Source organism: Liolophura sinensis, chromosome 4, assembly GCF_032854445.1.
Source record: "Liolophura sinensis isolate JHLJ2023 chromosome 4, CUHK_Ljap_v2, whole genome shotgun sequence".
Classification (NCBI taxonomy): domain Eukaryota; kingdom Metazoa; phylum Mollusca; class Polyplacophora; order Chitonida; family Chitonidae; genus Liolophura; species Liolophura sinensis.
Genome location: NC_088298.1, coordinates 8,947,032 through 8,964,146, shown reverse-complemented (window position 1 = coordinate 8,964,146; position 17,115 = coordinate 8,947,032). Strand labels below are relative to the sequence as shown.

Genomic DNA, 17,115 nt, shown 5'->3' with positions numbered 1-17,115 from the left:
AATAGCCTCAGGAGAATTATCTCCCTTGATCTGCAACATCGCGATCAACGTGTGAGAATATTGTCTATTCTTGACATTTACAGCAAGAGTTTTGCCGAAATCGTGTCTTGGCATCAATGTAAAAGTCCTTGATTCGCAATTGTCTTTACTTCTTTCACAAATTTTACTGGTACATTGAGTTTTAGTCTGTACTGTGGGGAATAAAGAGGGGATAACTCTGTGTGGTAGGCGTTCCGATGATTTCGCAATGGCTTTTTCGAGGCGGTATCAGGGACGGAGAGAAAACATGTTCTAAATGTTGACAGACCCTGTAAATCTATCAGCAGTCCCAGTTACGTAAGGGAATTTGAGTTAAAGGACAAAAGTATGTTTAATCAGTTTGTTGTATTTCAGCGAGAAAACGAATCTAAGCCACGTATGTAAATTGGTGTGACGTGTTGTTGTTGTTGTTGAGAAAGTGAAAGTGTAATAGGCTAGCACAAGCTTTGTTCAAACAGACTCCAAATAATGTACTTGACAAATGCTCATAGGGCAAGCAGATAGATAACTATTTGATTTGGTTTGGCATGAACACCAATTCCTAATTTGTCTTGAAAGGAAATAGGTCAGTTTTCGTCAGTTAATTTGTCAATATTGAAATTCTGTAACTTACAGTTTACCACGATTGTAGGGCTAATATCTTACAGTTTATATCAAAGTAAATTATATTAAATGTTGATTGTGGCGATACTTTGACAATTTATTACCTGTTCTTGGTCAGATCATCATTCATTCATCTTTCTATATACTGGTACATGTACATACAGAGCACACATGTAGCACAGTGAGGCCACCTAGATAGACTAATAGTGAGCCTACCCATGGTAGTCAGTGTGGTCGGGCCTAGTGGATAGGTATGTGGGCCTGTGGTTAGGCTGTAAGCTCAAGTCAGAACAATTTAGACTAAGCTTCATCATTGGATGTTAGAATTAGTCCCGTTGGTGGTGTCAGAGAGGTGATAGCTTGAATACACCTGCATTGTTGTCTGATGCACTGTATCTAGTTACACTGTTGATGTAAGACAACTACATTTAAGTTGAAGGGCTAAATTTTTGTTTCACAAATTGTTTGTTGATCCTGAGAAAAATAACGTGGATTAAAGAAAAGTGAGAGTCACCAAAATGCTTTTTTTGTGGAGTGAGCATTTAAAATGCCTTCTTCTAGGCAAAAAATATACTACATATCATTCTGAAAGCAGCAGTTGAACTGGTGATATTTTAGCCTTCAGCCTGACTGCACCTTCATAGTCGGGGGACAGAGGGGGGTAACAGCTGTTGGGAGAACAAACACTCCCCCACACCCCTAATGTAAATTTTTTACCCTAATTCTTCAATCTTTTCAAAGATTTCTGTAACCAGTATTAGAAACATTCTGAGAGAACTGTAGGGTGTAGAGAAATGATTTTAACAGTTGTAAGTTTGCATCTTTAAAGACATAAACAAATCATTTTTGGTATCATTTTTATTATAATTGTATGCATAAATTCCACTGAAAATTGTACTTTAGTGGTTGAAAATTTGACAGGTTACTTATTTGAGTATGCCAACAGTAATTTAACAACAATAAATCTCACCATAATACTTGTCACCATCATAGAAGTGAAATATTTTTGAGTAATGCATAAAGTTGCTAATCAAGTAAATCAAACAAGTCATTTAGCTCACTGAATTCTGCACAGAGGTGTCGGCTCATCCATTTTGTCTAATTTCTAAACCAGATATTTTCATATAAGAACAATTTTACCTTGCAGAGAAGTCATAGTGCACAAAGCATGGAACGGTAGCCATCATCCAGGTTTGAACTCCAGATCATCACAACCATGGCTGACATTCGACACATTCCATTGACCTTGACATCGAGGTATGCCTCAACCTGGGGCGCCTGGGAGGGTATACGTGAACTTGTACAGAACTGGCATGATGGGCTGTATGAAATGGCTGATAGTCTTGACATTGTCTCTTCAGTGCCTTTGCAAGTTCACTTCGAAAAGGTTTGCCTTAAAATATTTATTTATTTAATTTGGTGTTAAAGGCCATATTCAATAATTTTTTTACTTACATGTATATTACGGCATATATGTGAAATATTCTTGTGTACAGCGTAAAACTCTGATGAAATAAATTGACAAATAATTGATTATACCTTACTCTGATATTGATAAAAGATTTATTCTGCAGTGAAACAACAGTAAATGCTAGTGTAGCCTTATCTAGTTTTCAGGCTTGTAATAAAGACAATTGATCTTCAAAACCTTATTTGCCTCCATCTGAGTGATGAGAAAACCCAAAGAAGAAAGGGGGCCTACATATGTACTATTTGCCCAGTTGTACCATATGACATTTTTTCAGTTCTTTTTACATTGATTTGTGCAGCACAATAGTGGAAAGAACATAAGAGTTTCGAGTTCGAACTCTTTTGTCATTGAAGATTAAAATGTCCTCTTCTATCAACTGACTTGTGAAAAATGTCAGGCAACCTTTGTAGACATTAAAGTATTGATCACTTGTCTCACCGTGTTCCAGAAACAAAGATGACACCTCTTTCATTTAGAAAATTCTCTAGTTCATAAAAGTTCCTCCATTATCTCTATCGATTGTCACTCCAAATAACTTTTGGAGAAACTTTTTTCAGAAGCCCTTGTCATAGTAAAGGTGATCCCGCATTTGTTGCTGAACTTTTTTGACTGGTCACATGACACAGTAGGATTTTTTTTTACCTTTAGCGATAGAAGAGTTTGAACTCAACGACCCCCCTCCATTTTTCACTACTTTAATTCCTTAACCTTTTGGTGTATGAAAGAACAACTTTGAGTGCAATGTATGCAAAGTTTTAATTTGATTTTTATTTTTGTTAGATTATTGTGAAATGAGTTAGGCATTCAAACGGTTGAATTCTACGGTGAGTTAAAATATAATGTAGGGTTCATCACAGTTGAAAACTATGCATAAAAATACTTTCATTTATTTTTAGATTTTTTTGAGAGTGTTGAAAGGCATTAAAATATTTGAAAACTATATCGAGGAACTCTTCATGTCGCATCACCTTTTTTCCTGTCGTTCACCACATGGAAGGAATTTCAGGGAAAATTATAGCAGCGGTAATCTTTGACTTATTGGTAAACAGAGTTATTCCAACACTCAGTGTCGTGATTTAGAGTTGGATAAACTTCCTGTGACTTCAGAGCTTCTAACCTCTGATAGCATGGTCCATAAAGCCCACCTTACAAGTCAAATATTTGAGCGCCTTTAACTCGTGCCTGTTCACAAAAATGGAAAAAACTAAATGAAAGTATATTATGCATAGCTATAAGTGTTCTACTTAGAGATGCCTTCTTCGATATTTAGAGGTCTTTTCCTTCATGAACAGCATCATCGTCTGTCAACTTGTAGAAAGTTGGACATCACAGATAGTTTTTCCAACGCTAATCATGACACTGAGTTTTGGAATAATTCTTTTTACCCATGAGTCAAACATTACTGAAATAATGTTTCCAAAAATTCCCTCCTTTTGGTGAAGATCAGGAAAAAAAGGGGTGTGATGTCAGAGTTCCCAGATACTGTCAATATGGCTCATAAAGCCCATCAAAGTATTCAAATATTTGAATACCTTTGAACATTACGAAAAAATAAATTCAGTTATTTTACGCATAGTTTTCAGTTGTGTGTATGATGAACAAGCGCAAGTGCATTTCTGTTTGTGAGATAGTCTGTTGTTTTTCAGGCTTTTAATATTTGTAACCCAACTTTTCTGCATTTATTTGAGTTTTTCTGTATATATTGAAATGACCCAGGAGCCTCTCACCAATGCAGTTTGAGTCCAGCTCATGCTGATTTCCTCTAAGGCTGTAAGTGAAAAGGTCTGCCAGCAACCTGGGGATGGTTGTGGGTTTTCCCCAGGCTCTGCCCGGTTTCAACCCACCATAATGCTGACCACTGTCGTTTAAGTGAAATATTCTTGTGCACAGTGTAAAACAAATAAATAAATTTTGAATTTATTTGAGTTTTTCGGTATATATTAAATGGTTGTAAACTTTGCTCTTCTGTTGCAGACGTCTGACCCGAGACTGAAGGATGAATTTAAAGCTTTTGTTCTCAATCCAGCCGACCAGTCCAAAGTTATTCTTGGTGTTTTAATATTTGACCATTTAAATAGCCGACTTACTCTCATTAACAAATCTACCTCACTTCACAAAAGAATTCTGCTGATGGGCTACAGTGCTAAAACTGAGAAACGAGAGGTGATTGGTCAGTTTGGAGAAGGTCTGAAGGTAGGAGCTTTGTCATTGGTCAGAGATGGAAGGCCTGTCACCATGGAAACCAGTTCAGACAGATGGCGCTTTGATTTGGTGCTGAATGAAGAATTTGGAGAAAAAGTATTGACAGTGATTGTCTCAGGTAATATTGTAATTTCTGTGTTATGAAAAAGGAGATGAACAAGTATTTTTCTTGCAAAAAATTGCGTTTATCGTAAACTATTAAGATGGAATAATGTATTGTGAGTAGATTTTGTGCCCGCTACTCCACTGGTTCAAATGTTCATGGCATCAGTCCTGCTGCAGATGGTTGACTTTTCACCAGTGCTCCATCGTAACTTTCTTTACTCAAAGAAAGAGCTGTAACTTTCTTTACTCAAAATCCTGACCACAATCACGTATGTTTTGAATAAAGAAACAAAAAAACAAAACAAAAGAAAAATAATATACATGTATAATTAATTTGAGTTTTTACATATTACCTACATATTTTACATATAACCTACATGTGAACCAAGCTGAAGATGTGTTCAGAGGTGCCAAGGTACATTGTTAAAACACTTGTACACTTTTTAAATATTTTTTAGGTCATATATTTACTTCAGATGTGTTTTACAGGGCTGTATTCGAGAATATTTCAGTTATGGAATGATAATCAAGTCAGTCATTGACTTGAGATTCCAATGACTTTATACATCTAACGTTTAACATACATCATTCATTAATGCTTGTTGTTGAAAGATGTCATTTAAAAGTTTCTATTTTTTATTTTTATTTGGTTGTTTAAGCATTTTATACACCTTTTTTTAAATTGCAGACAGAAATGTGTCAGGTAATTCCGTCAGCGCGGCTGGATTGTCAAACGATGTCTTTCCGGTTTGGTAAGTGTCAGACTTGAACATGATTGACCAGTCCTGGGCTCAATCTTGAGTGGCGTCAATTTGTAAAATGGGTAGACAATTGTCTTATGTGGGTGTGTTCAGAAGGGGGTTAACTTTTCCAGATGTCTTCCAAATGACACACTCTTAAAATCACACACTGATTCACTCACCTTTCAGGGCCACTGCAAGAGTTGTATGTGAAGTTTGATTAATGTCTGATAAGAAAAGCATAAGTGTTAGCATCAAAAGCATCCTTGTTTTGCCTGTTTGTGCTAATGGAAGTGTTACATACCAAACTTTAGGTGACACAGGTCAAGGTCAAGGCTTAGAGGTCATGCCGAATGTGACTGTTATTTTTTCCCGTTTTTCACAGTCCTGTTAAACTGGAGGACACGGACACCTGCACCTCTGTGACAAATATCACGAGTGAAGAGTGGAAGATTTTTGTGAGTCATACAGCCAGACTGATATTAATTCCTCAACTTTTTCGCATATGAAAGAGCAACTTTCAGTGCAATTTGTGCACATCTTTAATTTGTCACTAAAGACAAAATCATATTGGTTGGAATGGCGAATTTCAGGGCTTCACAAAAAAGAATAATTTTAACACCCTACACAAAATAATGCCTTCACAGTGTGTTGAACAATGTGTTAAACACACTGCAAACATGTGAAAAGGTTGAAGAATTACAGTATATTTGATTTTGATTTCTTTATTTTGATTGGTGTTTTACGCCGTACTCAAGAATGTTTCAATTATACGACGGCGGCCAGCATTATGGTGGGTGGAAACCGGGCACAGCCCGGGGGAAACCCACGACCATCCGCAGGCTGCTGGCAGACCTTCCCACTTACGGCCGGAGAGGAAGCCAGCATGCAGTATATTTGATGTATGGTTGATTAATCCTCTTTGACTAAGGATGGGGATGGGTAATACATATGCATGTTTGTCTTTGACCATTCAGGTTTTTAATAACACACAGGTTACTTCCCTTGTCAAGGCATAATGCTATGTCTGGTACTCCTTGTGAACACCATTTGTGTCATGAATTTGGTCAAAGGAAAGAGGCGGAATCATTCGGACAGTTTCAGCAGTCATGCCTGCGAAATAAGATGTTGATTGCGCAGGCAGTTGGTACTTCTGTCCTGCAGCCAGTGAGTTGCTTCTGTCCTACAGGCAGTGAGTTGCTTCTGTCCTACAGGCAGTGAGTTGCTTCTGTCCTGCAGACAGTGAGTTGCTTCTGTCCTACAGGCAGTGAGTTGCTTCTGTCCTACAGGCAGTGAGGTGCTTCTGTCCTACAGACGTCTGCTAAACTGCCCAAGGTGAAGGTCACAAACTGGATGGTTCAGATAACTTTCTAGCTGTTGTATTTGCGAATCGAGAACTTGAAAATATGACGCATAGGCGTGCTACCGAATGCAGTATTACCTCCCTTGACAAAAGATTTTGTGAAATATTGCTGTTTACTTCTTCATTTCCCCAATGCACTGAAGCAAATGGCTGTTTAAATTCCATCACACTGGTACTTCCAAATGCTAACAGCATTGGATAGTTGAACTGATAACTACTGCCAAAGGAGGTAGTTCGTTGAAAAAGGCAGTAACCTATGTATTACGAAAATAGTCAGTGGGTTTGCACCTCATCAGTCAGCTCATCACAATACAGGTTTATGGCCTTCTTTTTGATTTTGGACCAAATTATGAATGTTTTGTCCACTTTTTCTTCTTCATCGTATTCAATTTAAACTTGGTCTATACTCTAAGCAATACCTCAGAGTGGTTGAATGTTTATGTATTTGCTAAGTGTTCAGCATTGCACTCAAGAACTGTATCATTTGCTAAGTGTTTAACATTGCACTCAAGAACTGTACCATTTGCTAAGTGTTTAACATTGCACTCAAGAACTGTATCATTTGCTAAGTGTTTAACATTGCACTCAAGAACTGTATCATTTGCTAAGTGTTTAACATTGCACTCAAGAACTTTATCACTTGCAAAGTGTTTAACACTGCACTCAGTTGTATCATTTGCTAAGTGTTTGACACTGCCCGCAAGAACTGTATCATTTGCTAGGTGTTTAACACTGCACTCAAGAACTTTATCATTTAAATTATAAGAACAGTAGTTGATGGTGGGGCCCGAGTGACCCAGGTGGTTAGCATTCCAGCGAGGCGCAATTGCCTAGGAGCCTCTCATCAGTGTGGTCGTTTTGAGTTCAAGTCCTGCTCATGCTTGTTTCCTCTGCGGCCATATGTGGGAAGGCCTGCCAGCAACCTGCGGGAGGTCTTGGATTCCCACCCGGGCTCTGCCTGGTTTCCTCCCACCATCATGCTGAACCCCGTCATATAAAGTCAAATATTTTTGAGTGTGGCATAAAGCACTAATCAAATACATAAAATAAATAGAGCAAGAATAATGTGCACATGATATTGCTGATGGAGAAAGTTAGTGCCAGTGAACTTCATGTAAGACTAGCCAGATGGTGATAAGGGCGTTGTTCATGGCTATGTGGGCGGAGGAAACGGAACTGCCTTAGGTAGACAAATACGCCCTTTGCCAGATATCTGACAAACAATGTATGATGGAAGATTGAGACGCAGTACATGGTAATCTGCGGATGTAAGTTTTGGATCCATTTGAAGAACACATGTATGTGAAATGGTATTGTAAAATGAAAAGTGTGGTTGAAAGGAAAATAAAAAAAAAATATGAGAAAAATTGTTTCATTTTTGAGGCATATTTTATGTTTCTTAATGGCACCATCACCACAGCAGCCTACGTAATATCTAGGCTGACTGCCGGGGCTTTTAAAAAGCTATAGTGTAAAGCCATCTTTTTGCCCTTAAGAAGAATCTGACAGACTGTTTTGTACTTTTGATTGCGAGGCCACATCCTAAACTGCATATTAAGAAAAAGACCAAGCTTTTCATGTGTGTGCGTCCTTTGATTGAGTTTGTTCTGACTTACGGCTGTAGAACATTTCCTCGACCTTCAAAACTCAACACTCCAACATTCAATATTCTTCTATATATAACTAAAATTAACCCCAATCAAATAAGTTAATTAATAAGCACTCTTTTCTGTTTCAGTTGCCAAGGTTTTTATTTTTACAACCGTCTAAAGATAGCGTGAAGACAGAGCTAGGTTAGGATACTTTTTATTTTAATAACATCGGGCCCCGAGATAACGAAGCGATCTCAGACTGAAGTAATAACTTCAGGCATTAAATTTTATGTTCTTTTTGTTATTTTAGCTGAAACTTAGTTATACTAAAACATTCCCAGAATATCTGCAAAATTTTGACCTTGTAACATACGAAGCAACAATTTTAATGTGATTTGAAATTTCGCCTTAAGTCTAAGATCGCTTTGTGATCCTGAAGCCACATCTCTGCATTTAAGTCTAAAACTTAATTCCTTTGGGATCAAATTCGAACGTATCTCAGCATTTACAAGAATCCTTACACTGATTGACTGCATCTAATTTTTCCATGGATGCTGTTCCCTTTACACTGATTCACTACATCTGAATTTTCCATGGATGCTGTTCCCTTTACACCGATTCACTACATCTGAATTTTCCATGGATGCTGTTCCCTTTACACTGATTCACTACATCTGAATTTTCCATGGATGCTGTTCCCTTTACACTGATTCACTACATCTGAATTTTTCATGGATGCTGTTCCCTTTACACTGATTCACTACATCTGAATTTTCCATGGATGCTGTTGCCTTTTGCCTTTACACTGATTCACTACATCTGAATTTTCCATGGATGCTGTTCCATTTACACTGATTCAATTCATTTAATTTTTCCAGGAACTCTGTTGCCTTTACACTGATACAGCATACCTGTTTTCAGGGACTTTCCACTGATCCAGCACGTCTGATTTTTCCATGAATGCTGTTGCCTTTACACTGATTCACTACATCTGATTTTTTCCATGGACTTTGTTGCCTTCATACACTGCATCTGATTTTCCATGGGTGCTGTTGCCTTTACACTGGTTCACTGCATCTGATTTTCCATGGTGCTGTTGACTTTATTGCCTTTATACACTGATTCACTACATTTTTCCAGGGACGCTGTTGCCTTTACACTGATTGATTACATCTGATTTTTCCAGGGATGCTGTTGCCTTTACACTGATTCATCATACCTGTTTTCAGGGACTATGTTTATGCTTTTCCACTGATTCAGCATGCATGAAATGACTAATTTAATAACGTAAAACCCTAGAATACATACATACATACATACATACAGACAGACAGACATAAAAACATACAGACGGACATGCATACAGACATACATACATACGGACATGCATACATACGGACATGCATACATACTCACATACATACACGCACACATACAGACATACATACATAGATGGACATGCATACATACAAACAGACATACATACATACAGACAGACATGCATAGATGTACATGCACTGATTCACGGTACCTGATTTTTCCAGGAACTCTGTTACTTGATGATCACCTGTCAGGTCAGTTGTACGTCAAAGGGGTGTGGGTAAGTGACCTGCGTGGAGAGGACTTGGCTGCTGGCGTGGATTTTGCATCTCTACAGGTGGATCGTGACAGGAACGCTGTTCCTCGACCAAGTGAAATCGACCATCTGGTAAAGGTTGTAGGTGAATTTAGATCTGTAACTGAGATTGGCAGCTCTGTCATTGATTGGTTGGTTGGTCAGTGGATTGATTGGTTGATCAGCCTATTGGTTGCTAGGTCAAATGTGAGACACCTTACATGTTTCATATGGGCTAGTTTTTGCGATCAATTCTAAATTTGTCTAAAACACATACCCGTCTAGTTGTAGGCAAGACATGTTCACATATTTATTTATTTGATTGATGATTCACGCCAACTTGAGAATATTTCACTTATACGACTGTGGCCAGCATTATGGTGGGAGGAAAGAGGACAGAGCCCGGGGGAAACTAACGACCATCCGCAGGTTGCTGTCAGACCTTCCCATGTATGACCAAAGAGGAAGCCAGCATGAGCTGGACTTGAACTCACTTCGTCTGCATTGGTGAGGAGCTCTTGGGCCATTGCGCTGTGCTGGCGTGCTAACCCAGTGCTTTTGATTTTCTCAGCATGCAGAAAAAATTTAAAAAATGATAATTTTTAGTTTTTATTAGTGACACTTTATAGATGCATTTGTACATTTGGTCCAATATTGTCGCTTCTTTTAAATGCAACATGTATTTGTCAGATAAAAGACTATCAGATTTTCTCCAAGAAAATATGTCAGTTTATTTTATTTTTTAATTAATTTAATTAACGTGTTCAGAACATCAGATTCTATGTGGATCTGTTGGGAAGAAGAAGGTATTGATGACGTCATATCCATATTTTTGTTTCATGATCTGTTTAGTGTGCATACATAACAGTGTATCCGCAGGCACTTTTAGTGGAGACATCTGCACACTGTACATGTATGTGTAGCGAAAACTTGTAATGCCACTGGTGTTTGTATGGTTAAGGAACGATAGATTTCAATGTTTCAAACCAGATTTTACCCTGTTCAAAAAATTCTGAAAATGTATGAGCCAGCACATGGATAAACTGGGAGGAAGTATTTTACAAACAAGGCTCTCACCAGTTCGGCTGATTTATTTATAACAGCTGCATTTATAATAGCAGCTAGATACCAGTGAAGTCACAGGTTCAACTCCAGCTCTTGCTGCTTTGTTTGTAAATCAGGAAATATTGTCAGGTACCTGATGATGGGCTAGGCTTTATTCCAGACACTCTAATTTCCTCCACACACAAATCTTACCGGCGTTACATAATTGAATGATCTTAACCCCAATCAGTTTATACGTCAGTAAATATCAGTCAGTCAATCGATTTACAGGTGAGTGGGATATGGATCAAGTCGGTCACTCAGAAACCCATGTTGATCTCCAAATATTACGACTTACTGCTTGAAGAGTATGTACATTGTTTTAATTTTTATACTGGTAACCAGATAGCCATTTCCCTTATATGTACTATATAAATAGATATGATTTCATACCTGGGCTACAACTCCAACTTTTTTACAGGCAGAGTTTTAATTTTTGGTGGATACATAGATATGTAACTTGAGCAGCTTTCCAGTGCTTATACTAACAGTAGCTAGTTGGAATTTCTCTTTAGCTCAGTTGGTAGGGCGCTGAACTTCAGCTGCTGAGACCTGAGTTCAAATCCTGGTATGACCCACGTAGTAAAATCCTTCAACCATTACAGATACACAGATGATGATGTGTCATAACTCACATTTATCTATTTTCATGGTTCTCACAGTAAATAGATAGCCATTTTTTGTTATATATGCTATAAAAGTAGAAATGATTTCATGCCCGGGCTACAACTCCAACTGTTTTCCGCATAAAGTTTTAGTTTGTGGTGGACACATTTGTCCATTTGTGTTGTTGTCATGGTAACCACATATCTATCATCATTTCAAACAAATGCATTTCTGAGGCTACATGTATGTGTTAACATTTACTGTATTTTCCATTCTCCACACAGTAAATATCGTGATGTTCGCCATGCTGGACAATACATGATTGGGACAAATGTACCTCAACTCATCTCGGAACAATTTGTGATGTAAGTTGTTGTTGTTGTTGCTTCACATAATAATTTGGAAGAATTCATTGCAGTTTTATGTGAATAAAGAGATAAAGCAAGTTATGGCCATCTCAGCTAACACTCTGTTTCCCCCAGATTTTTAAACTTTTTTCAGGGTTGAATGAAGAGTGATGTGTTAAAATCAGTGCTGTTTTGTGTAATACGATGATGTGTTAAAGTCATTGCTGTTTCATGTAATACCATGATGTGTTAAGGTCACTGCTGTTTCATGTAATATGATGTTGTGTTAAAGTCAGTGTTGTTTCATGTAATACGATGATGTGTTAAAATCAGTGCTGTTTTGTGTAATACGATGATGTGTTAAAGTCAGGGCTGTTTCATGTAATACCATGATGTGTTAAGGTCACTGCTGTTTCATGTAATATGATGTTGTGTTAAAGTCAGTGCTGTTTCGTGTAATATGATGGTGTGTTAAAATCAGTGCTGTTTCATCTCAAGTTGTTACTGTATCATGTAATTCAAACATTGTTTACTTTATTCTAGTAGTTACTCTGACCTGATGAATACAATTTCATTTCTGTTTTTTTTTTTCTGTTTCAGAAAATATGGAAAGGAGGCAATTCCGGTGGCGAATAGCGTTTCCATGGAGACACTTCAAGAAATACGTCGAGAATTATCCACAAAGGTTATTTATGAATTTCCTGAAATTTTATTGAATAATTTATAATTTATGAATAATTATTTTTATTCAATAATTTATTGAAACTCAGGACCAATCATGCTGATTTCATAAAACCATTTCTGACCAAAGTCAGAATTTGAAATACAATCTTGAAGCTTGTTTTGGGGCTTTAGAAATGAAAATTTTGTCTGACTCATAAGTGTTATCTGAAGACGAACATGTCCAAATTTCAGTTTCCAGTATCAAGAAATAAGGAACATAAAGAGTTCTTAAATTTTGACTTAAGTCAGAAACATTGTTGTTGGAATTGGCCCCTGGGTTTATATTTAAGCTTTTTACATGTAAGACTTCCATGTACATGTGAGTCACGAACTACAAGTGCTTTATCCATGTAAGGCTTACATGTACATGTGAGTCAGGAACTACATGTACTTTATCCATGTAAGGCTTACATGTACATGTGAGTCAGGAACTACAAGTGCTTTATCCATGTAAGGCTTACATGTACATGTGAGTCAGGAACTACATGTGCTTTATCCATGTAAGGCTTACATGTACATGTGAGTCAGGAACTACATGTGCTTTATCCATGTAAGGCTTACATGTACATGTGAGTCAGGAACTACATGTGCTTTATCCATGTAAGGCTTACATGTACATGTGAGTCAGGAACTACAAGTGCTTTATCCATGTAAGGCTTACATGTACATGTGAGTCAGGAACTACATGTGCTTTATCCATGTAAGGCTTACATGTACATGTGAGTCAGGAACTACATGTGCTTTATCCATGTAAGGCTTACATGTACATGTGAGTCAGGAACTACATGTGCTTTATCCATGTAAGGCTTACATGTACATGTGAGTCAGGAACTACAAGTGCTTTCTTAAATCACAAGGTATAAAATCCACTGTTATATGTTTCGGAGGAAGAATAGGCATACAGAAATTGTTTGTCCTGTTCAAATTTCACCTGGTTTGATGTCACGCACGTATACGTGGCGTCATCCATATACTTTCAAACACCTGTTGGCGTTAATCCAGACATAGTTGACACACTCAATATTTTTTCCACTTGATTCTAAGTCACACAAGGAATATTACCACATCACGTCAGAAATTCGGTTTTTAAGGACCTTTTGAGGGTTGAGTAGTGGTAATTAGTAGTTTATAGTTGTGTACCTTAGGATTTCTGTCACATCATTTTGATATTTTTACCCAGTGTCAATAGGGACTGAGGTATCATTTTAAAGGCTGGTTAATTTGATGTTGAGTTCTTGAACATGTCATCATTCTTGTGGTGTGTAAGACTGCTGACTAATCAGGCAAACAATCAAAGTCATAAGCTGACCTGCATGTGGGTTTACTCACAGTTATCTCCCTTTGATCACCAGGTGGTGTTGTGCAATCAGACATTCCTCAACATTCTCAGCCACTCAGGGAATCACACATCTGTGGAGGAGATGCTGGCAGGTTTGCACTCGCGCAATAGAAGTCGTGTCCCTTACAGCGAGCTCAGCCCAGAGAAGCAAAATGTCCTGCGCCATGCAACGAAGTTGATACAAATGACGGATAACAGCTTTATGTTGTCATCAGTTGATGTGGCCCACACACCAGATTATGAGGTTTGTATGTGGGTTTTTCTGTTGTGGTTTGTTGTTTTTGACATCATGCATATCTCTGATATCATGGATAATTTCTTCATCATCAGAAAGTCATCTTTGTGATGATCAGTGGGCCTACATTGTGATGACCAGTGGGCTTACATTGTTATAACCAGTGGGCTTACATTGTTATGACCGTGGGCTTACATTGTGATGACCAGTGGGCTAACATTGTGATGACCAGTGGGCTAACATTGTGATGGCCAGTGCACTTACATTGTGATGACCAGTGGGCTAACATTGTGATGGCCAGTGGGCTTACATTGTGATGATCAGTGGGCTTACATTGTGATGACCAGTGGGCTAACATTGTGATGGCCAGTGCACTTACATTGTGATGACCAATGGGCTAACATTGTGATGACCAGTGGGCTTACATTGTGATGACCAGTGGGCTAACATTGTGATGACCAGTGGGCTAACATTGTGATGACCATTGGGCTAACACTGTGATGACCAGTGGGCTAACATTGTGGTGACCAGTGGGCTAACATTGTGATGACCAGTGGGCTTACATTGTGATGACCAGTGGGCTAACATTGTGATGGCCTAGTCATCATTTTGATTTTGAGCTCTTAAGAACAATGAATGACCAAGCATTTTGAGCTCTGCCTGGTTTTCATGCTGATTCAGATGAACTAGTTATCCTGATTCTGACATTTGTATTTGTACATTTTTATGCACCCTGGCATTAGGCGGAGTGTTTTATGTTATAATGATTCTGTACGTCTGTCCGTCCATCCATCCGTCCGTCCGTCCGTCTGTCAGTCCATATTCGTGTCCGGGCTGTAACTCCAAGAGTTTTCTGAGTAGAGTTTTCATTTTTGGTGGATACACAGATACACAGATGATGTGTCATGACTCACATTTGTCCATTTTCAAAGTTGTCATAGTAACTAGACAGTCATTTCCCTTATATATACATATATAAATAGATTTGATTTTCGTGTCCTGGCTATAACTCCGACTGTTTTCGGTATAAGATTTGGATTTGAGGTGGACACCTTAGTCCACTTGTGATGAAGATTCCCCTCAGGGGTTATCCTCACCACAGTACTGCTGGTATTCTTTTATACATTTCAAACAAATGCATTTGTTGGGGAGTACGTTGTTTCACCAGGACATGTTGTTTACAGACTTGTGTTGCTAATGGTGACAGTGTCGTTGTTCCTCATTGGATGTTGGAGCTGGATGTCGTCCATAAAGCTGTGAAGCTCTGCCCTGAGATGGCCAATCAGGGTTTGAGGATTTGGTTTACACTAATTCTTCAACCTTTTCAATCACCTCTGCAACCAATATTTTGAAACATCCTGAGAGAACTGTGGGATGTAGAGAAATATTTTGACACAGACAAATCATTATTAGAGACATTTTCATAATAATTTTGTATGCATAAATTCTGCTGGAGAAAAGCGCTATAATGGTTGAAAAGGTTGAAGATTTGCAGTACTTATTTTTTTATTTGATTGGTGTTTTACGTTGTACTCCAGAATACTTATACAACAGCGGCCAGCATTATGGTTGGAGGAAATCGGGCAATTGCCTTACTTTTGTGACAGGCTGCATGATACAACAGGACTTTTTTTACCTTCAGTGATAAAAGAGTTTGATCTCAGAACTCCCCTGTTGCAATTGAACTGCTCAGATGTAATAATCAGTTACTCTAATTCTTATAATTTTTGAGACAGATATTAGTAGTATTGAAAGTAGAATATTTAATGTTTTTACCAACCTTTTGGAAAAGTAAAGACATGAGTATGTTGTTCATTAGATGGTCTATCCATGTGAGAAAAAAGAAACTCCATATTCCTGCTACAGTGACTTATATTTTGGCTAAATTAAGCAGACCAGGTGTCCCAAATTGGGTAACAACTGGTATGGAAAGTGCAAAGGTTAAAGGAAGAAAATCAAGAAAACATTCAAGGCCCTGGATTTCCTCAGTTTAATAAACGTGTATTAGAAAATCAGTACACAAAAACTATACTATGTTTAGCAATTCATTAAATTTCACGATGCATTGGATGCTATTTGATTGATTGATTGAAATCAGTCTCACAGCCTCCAGGTAATGAAGGGTCCAGAACACTTACTGAGAGGCTTTACTGTCTCAGCTGAGGCTCTACAGTTTCTGCTGAAGAACTCGACACTGTACAATGAAGGGTCTGTGATTTCTGCTGATGGGCTGTACAGTCTGCTGAAGTTCTCTACAATCTCTTTTGAAGGGCTCTACAGTCCCTGCTTGTACAGCATTTTCTATTAAAAGGGCCTTACGCTAGCTGCTGAAGAGCGGGGCCTCGGTGGCTCAGTCGGTTAGCGCGCTAGCGCAGCGTAATGACCCAGGAGCCTCTCACCAATGCAGTCACTGTGAGTTCAAGTTCAGCTCATGCTGGCTTCCTCTCCAGCCATAAGTGGGAAGGTCTATCAGCAACCTGCGGATGGTCGTGGGTTTCCCCCGGGCTGTGCCCGGTTTCCACCCACCATAATGCTGGCCGCCGTTGTATAAGTGAAATATTCTTGAGTACGGCGTAAAACACCAATCAAATAAATAAATAAATATTAACTGCTGAAGAGCACTGTAGTCTCTGCAATCAGGCTGTAAAGCCTGTGCAGTGAGGTTGTACAGTATTTGCAGTGAGGTTCTGGAGTCTTTGCAGTGAGGCTCTACAGTCTTTGCAGTGAGGCTCTACAGTCTTTACTGAAGGGTTTACAATGTCTGTAGCAAGGCTCTACAGTGAGGCTGTACAGTCTGCAGTGAGGCTGTACAGTCTCTGTGGTGAGGCTGTACAGTCTCTGCAGTGAAGCTGTACAGTCCCTGCAGTGAGGCTGTACAGTCCCTGCAGTGAGGCTGGAGTCTCTGTGGTGAGGCTGTATAGCATTGGCTGAAGGACTTTACTCTCTGCTCAAGGGCTATACGGTCTTAGAGACCATGTTAGTAATCTATAGAATTTACTGGAAAGTTATACAATATCTGCTGAAGGATTGC

The 17,115-nt window shown here is 38.5% G+C and overlaps 1 protein-coding gene across 1 annotated transcript; it reads left to right on the top strand.

Annotated features, from left to right (window-relative positions):
* Positions 1–235: 235 nt before the first annotated feature.
* On the top strand, positions 236–15,436 carry LOC135464382 (uncharacterized). Its single transcript, XM_064741808.1, has 12 exons — positions 236–364; positions 1,790–2,029; positions 4,088–4,433; positions 5,109–5,172; positions 5,546–5,618; positions 8,262–8,316; positions 9,660–9,823; positions 11,066–11,142; positions 11,725–11,805; positions 12,388–12,472; positions 13,863–14,093; positions 15,269–15,436. The coding sequence occupies exons 2-12, from the start codon at positions 1,859–1,861 to the stop codon at positions 15,434–15,436; spliced, it is 1,515 nt and encodes a 504-aa protein (XP_064597878.1). The 5' UTR covers positions 236–364; positions 1,790–1,858.
* The last annotated feature ends 1,679 nt before the right edge of the window (positions 15,437–17,115 follow it).